The 6,302-nt window shown below is 35.4% G+C and overlaps 1 protein-coding gene across 2 annotated transcripts in view; it reads left to right on the forward strand.

Annotated features, from left to right (window-relative positions):
* Positions 1–5,107, forward strand: part of KIF5B (kinesin family member 5B) — a 34,985-nt gene extending 29,878 nt beyond the window's left edge. For both annotated transcript variants that reach the window (XM_065050530.1, XM_065050531.1), the window contains exons 25-26: positions 88–220; positions 2,576–5,107. In XM_065050530.1, coding sequence (XP_064906602.1) covers positions 88–220; positions 2,576–2,582 — 140 coding nt within the window. In that variant the 3' untranslated portion in view covers positions 2,583–5,107. The remainder of the gene's footprint in view (positions 1–87; positions 221–2,575) is intronic.
* The last annotated feature ends 1,195 nt before the right edge of the window (positions 5,108–6,302 follow it).

The following is a 6,302-nucleotide window of genomic DNA, read 5'->3' on the forward strand; positions in this document are numbered from 1 at the left end:
ATTACATTTGAGATGCTCTAAAATAAAGCATTAGTAATTGTGAATAATCAAAGATTAAATTTGTAAGTCATGTTGCTTTTCATGCAGCTAAGCCTATCCGTCCTGGCCAGCATCCAGCAGCTTCTCCAACCCATCCAAGTGCAATTCGTGGTGGAGGTGCATTCACTCAGAACAGCCAGCCAGTTGCACTGCGTGGAGGTGGAGGACGGCAAGACAAAGTGTAAGTTTGTCATATAGGATTTTTTAAAAATATGTGATTATGCTATTTAATATTAGTTTTTGCTACAGTTCGCTCTGCAGCATAAAATGACTTGAATAATCAGATTAACTTTTTATTTTTTACAGAATTTTATGGTTAGAGGAACAGTATACATGTACATCTGATTAATGCTGCTGCTGCTTTTGTTATTAAACTGGTGTTTGTTGTAAAAAATGTAGTTCTGGAGTTGTTCTGCTGAAGTGGAATAAAATGTGAAAACAGTTGGAGACAGTTACCAGTCACAGCCAATAGCTACTGTTTGGGAAAGGACTGGACAGTTTAAGTTATTTTGGTTTGCCAGTATCTTCTTAAATATGGTTTTCTTCAGAAAACATTCAGTGATGAAATTAAAAAATGACACTATTCTTATATGTTGTTTACTTGCTGTTCTTACTATGTTTGCACACTACTTTGTGTATCAGTAATTTGGAAGTACTTGACAGAAAAATTAATGTGTTAATCCAGTAAAATTAAAATGTTAGCCTAGCTAAAATACAGTTACAGTAACTGAAATTAATATGTGCACTTATATGAAAATGTCTCTAATTTCTTAATTAATTACAAATTGTCTGGTACTTAATATGCCTAAATTGCTCACAGAATCATGTCTCTTAATGTCTGCATTATGGATGGTCTGTTGGTCACCTAACAGTAATGCTTTGCTGCACTCTGTCATCTTCACTTTGGAACATTTGTATAGATGTCTTCGAGGCATTGCCTTAATTTAGGTTATCTGTGTCTTCAGCTTGCAAATACTCCTAAAATGTGTGGTGCTTGAACCCTGGGTGCTTTTCTTTTCAAGGGCTTCAGAGTGGCTTATGTTAATCTTGTTTACATTTGTTTCTTTTTATTAGGTGACTGATTTTTTCAAAGTTTTCTCTCCAATTTAGAGGCACCCAGGCCATAGTACTAGTTAGGGTACCTGGTTCTGCTCAGCAGTGTCTCCTAGTAAACATTTAACTTGAATGACCAAGGAACTGGCAGTTTGTGGAGTCTTGATTATGTTAGTATGATGAAATTCATGTTTAGGTAGCTACTCTGACTATAAAGGCAATCTAGCTCAGCTGTCCAATATAGAGACACTTCATGGTACAATTGACACAATTGATTTTAGATGCCCACTTTAGCCAGAGTTTGCACATGTTCTGATGTTGCCAGGAATTCTAACTGAAGAGGGCCTGTTTAGTCTCATGCTTCTTTAAGAGTACTTAGAGTAGCTGATATGATGAGCAATAAATAACTAAATTTAGAGCTTGTCTCTTGCTTTGGAGAAGAGCTTTCACTGTTGGTCCTGGGGAATTTATCTGGGAGACTTAGCACTTTGACTTTTGGACTATGTGTAGATAAATAGTGAGGGATTTGAAGATTGATAAGTATTGACTAGAACACCTTTTTAATAAACAAATAAAAAAACTCTTACATAATATGCTTACAGAATCCCTTAAGCAGTTGTCAAGTTGTCATATAATTCTTCTAATGTCAGCATGTTGCCTCTCTCTGTAGAACCATGCAGAGTTTAGCACTTAAAGGTGGGAGAGTGGACATAATTTACTCCAGCTTTCCTATCTTATTTTTGGAAGAACCTGTCCCTTACAGAAGTAAAGGAACAAAACTTTTTGGAACTTTATTTTACCATTCAATAGAAACTTGTTCTGAGCTTGTGAATAGTCAGGTAGCCAGTATCATTTTTCTCCATAGTATTGTCATCATATACTTCTGGGAGGGTTAATACAGATACTAAACATCTGAATGTCTGGTTGGAGAAGAACTTTTGGTACAGTAGGAACGTGATGTACTGCTTTACATTCAGAGACCACCATTTAACAAATTATTCTGGAAATACTAAAGAAATACAGAGATGCTAAATTGTGATTTGCCTATGAAAATTAAACTTTTTTAGGATGATTAATGCCAAATGATCTCTTCATTCCCATTTCATCTTCACAAAACAGTAAAGTGAAAACTCTGCAGCAGCTGGTCAATGGTTTCCAGACAGTTCTCGCTGACCTGGAAAAGTAGCAACATATAATTGGTTTATGTTTGTAATGTTTACTCTGTTAATGGCAATCAGAATTGGATGTTCAGTCAGTTTATCGTACTGTAAATTTGTTGGTAAGAGACAGTATTGCTTAAACGCTTTGCATTGTGGCATTTCTTAGTATAAAGTAGATGTTTTATTAGCAATTGTCTGAGTGGTCTAAGAATTGGACTCTTAAAGGCTATTTAAATAGTGTAGTCTACAGTAAATGTAAATAACTCTGCTTTTTTGGCTTGTGAGGTACAAGCACTTAACTCTGTTATTTTTCTCATTTGCAGTTGCTGAAAAGTAGATGCAACATGAGAAGGATTGGATATCGTTTAGAGGGAGTCATTCCATGACAATAATCTCTCCCTTTGGGGACTGTAGGATTATTTTTTGAAAATGTATAAATTATACCTGGCCTGTACAGCTCTTCCCCCTTCTACAAATTCTGCTAACTGATTCTCAGAAAAAAACCTAGAGTGCAATTTTGGCGTCTTGAAAACGACATGTTACTTAAAAGTGTAGCTCTGCTCATCACACAGTTTGTCTTTCATGTCTTAAATTTAGCCTGCACTGTGCCAAGCTGAATGTACGTTGAGAAAATCTTAGTTGAAATTTTTTAGCTTACTTTGTGTACATCTTACCATCTTAGGGAATGTGCAACAGTGTTTAAGTATACTTTCATTTTTTTCACTTCATACAACACTACATGTCCCACTGAATTAGAACGGCACTCTACATTGCAGTTTTCTTTTGGAATGCTACATGGAGCATTGGAACTAAATTTATTTGTACAGTGTAAGAATACTGAAGTGTGCTTACGACAGCTGCCGTAAGGCACTGCGATTGCTGCGCCACAGAGCTGAAGAGTTCAATATGAACAAGGCTGTTTAACTGTTATCTGATTAAATGCCCATTTATTGGGTAATTTAGAATTAAATATTGTACAGTAATAAGAGTAAACCTAAGTTTACAAAAAAAATACTTTGGCAATGGATGATCCCATCTGTCCTGTTCCTGATTGTGCACACAGTACAGTCTGGTGGAGTGAAAACATTCTGCTTCATTCTGATGAACCTGTCTATCCATTTGTCTGTATCTGTGGTGGTTCACTGTCACTATTTTATAATAGTGAAATAAGTGCAATCTAAAATTTAACTTAATATTCCACTGCATACACAATACTGGAATTGTTGGCTAAAATTTTAACTTAGAATTTAAAAAAAATTCAGCAACTGCCCAATGAATTCTGATACACTAATAAAGGATACAGCTTTTTAAAACTGATGTATCTGGAAATCCCAGAGATGTGTTTAAAAAAAATAAAGTGCTACCCTGAATTGTATTTGTAATCCATTTCTAAGTAGGTATATGAAATGTCCAAAGTAGTCATTGTTGAATATTTTTCTTCTCTTTGCAATAAAGTCCTATAAACTGGTTAACAAAATGAAACATGGAGTTTTTTTGGGTTTGAGCTCCAGTACTCCCACTGAGCTGCATCTGGGTTTTAAAATTTTATAGTATAGTTTGCCTAACTTATTCATAGGGTTTAGCCACTCTAAGTTTTAGAACAGCTGAATTCTGGATAGAAACGAGTCACTAGGTCTTTGAGAAAGGTGGAACTTTATGTTACTGAAAGAATTCAATAAGCTTCCCAGACCCAGGTGGTGCCACCTTGTGTGCTGAATTTTTTGCTGGGTACTCATCAGTTACTGTGGAAACAGTAGAGACTCTGTCACTGTTCAGGCAGCAAATCACTTTCAACTTTTATAAATAGACAAAATATTTATATTATGATGGAGTGTAGTCAGATTTTAGACCTTGAACCGCCTTTTTCTATATCTACAGTAGTCTGGATTTTTAATAGTTTGGTTTTTAAAGGTTGAGTGCGTCAGTCAGAAATGTCATTATTTTGGAGTTTTCAGCAGATAAGACTGTTTTGCTCATTAAGGCTGTCGGGCACTCCGAACTTGCAGTTTTCGAGCACGATTAAAGACAGCAGCGTACTGAGGACAAAAATAAAGGAACCACAAACTAGATTGAAATTTCTCATTGTTCAAACAGCACTCTGTTACCTTTCTCAATGTTAACTACAGGTTTTCAGACCTTAACTTCTTAATACACAATCATAAGAACAAACAAACCCACCTTCTTTAAAATACATTTAAATGAAGCAGGATTTTTTTTCCTCATGCCTGTGAATGGGGGTTTCATTCCTGTAGGTAATTACAATAGGTTTTGGTGCTGAAAATTGCTATTTAAAAATATAAATGAAATGGTAACTAGCCTGTAGCTCAGTGTACATCACCTTTTTATATTTAAACTTTTTATTTTAAACCTTTTATGAAGTTTATGGAGAACTGCCTCTCAAAATGTAAAAAAGAAAAAAAACCACAACTTCTTTTTCTGGTTTGGCTGTCCTAGGTCAGCTGGACAGGACAATTACTGGGTTTTGTAAATGAAAATATTCAGTCTATATGAGGAATGTTCAACACCGCTCTTTCAACTTGCAGTCTTTGAATGGTTCTTATTTTTATGTTCCTCTAGATCATATTTTTTAAAGGATGGTTTAGGATAGGAATTTGGTGAAATAATATTTATTTCTGGTGAACAACTAAATTATTTACATAACTTAAATGCTGACTCACTACTGTGTGTAACTCTAAATTTGACATGAGGACAAGTCTACCTGTGGAATATGATTTAACTTCAGTACACTTAAGATGCATTAAAACAATTGGTTTGGGGAAGACGCCATATAGTTTTAACTTACCTGCATGCTGTAAATGTATTTGTGTTTAAATAAAAAGAAGAAAAATCTTTAACTTTGTGCATTTATTCAGTGTCTACACCTGTTTGTTAAATTGTCTCTATAGAATATTTTCCACTTGGTAAGTTTAATGGCTAGTTATTTCTATGTTAATCAGGATCCCTTGCTCTTAGCCTTGTATTCCAGTGTTTGTTAATACAAGTAAGCTTTACCACACAAATACATATATATATATATGTATATATTTCTTTAGTCTTCAAAAGACTGTTTGTGACAGAAGAACACACACAAACATAAAATCCTCAAAGCAAGGCAAAGAACAAAACTAACAAAACCCCAAAACGTTGACTACTGTGGAAATGTTCAGAAATTGCTTACAGCCATGGTAAATCAGACTGGGATTACTTTGACCTCTCCCGAAGGCACATATTATATGGTTCATAAATATGCCAACTTAATTGCCATTTTTAATGGCTTCTCTTGGTTGTGTATGTTTCGCTTTGTTTGTGTTTGGTTGGGTTTTTTTAAACATCAACTTCCACCCAATCTATTTTGGTACAGTAAGTGGCACACTTGAAAGAATTCTCCCTTGGCACAGGGTGCAGATGCAAGCGTTCTTTGTCCCAAAGGAGAGATTGCCTCTTTTGCTCCAAACAGCTGTTTTGTTTGCAGAGCACTGATCTCTGCTGCTTTACAGAAAACAACAACAACCAAACACAACCAAAACACAACAACAATTTGAAAAACAAACCTCCCAACCCTCACCAACAAACCCAAGCCTCCTTTCCTCCAGCTGTGTCTACATGTAGTTATTTCTTAGCTGTAACTGGAAGTGATGTATGTAAGGTTATTGCTGTGTCCCATTCATCAAGGGGGTTTTTGATTTGTGGGGTTTTTTGTTGGTGTTTGGTTTGGTTATTTAAAAAAAAAAAATAATAAATCCTAGAGTAAGGTCAGGTTAGAGACAGTTACACTTTCCAGGAGCAGAAGGAAATTTAAGAACTAGAGGAGATTGCCTTAATTCAGGCCTACTGACACTTGAGGAATCATGGATACACTTACATTCCATGTTTGTTCTTTAAAATGAAACAGTATAGAAGCTGATTGAGGATTTGGGCACACAATGTGCATTTGGTTTAGTTTCTGAGCAACATAAAGTCCATTTTTAAGACTTTATAAAGATAAGAGCATTCATCCAGGTTGGGATGCATGAAGAATGGGTGTCTGCTGGCAGTGGTTCAGCCTGCAGA

The sequence above is a fragment of the Columba livia genome, chromosome 2 (genome assembly GCF_036013475.1).
Source record: "Columba livia isolate bColLiv1 breed racing homer chromosome 2, bColLiv1.pat.W.v2, whole genome shotgun sequence".
Taxonomy (NCBI): Eukaryota; Metazoa; Chordata; class Aves; order Columbiformes; family Columbidae; genus Columba; species Columba livia.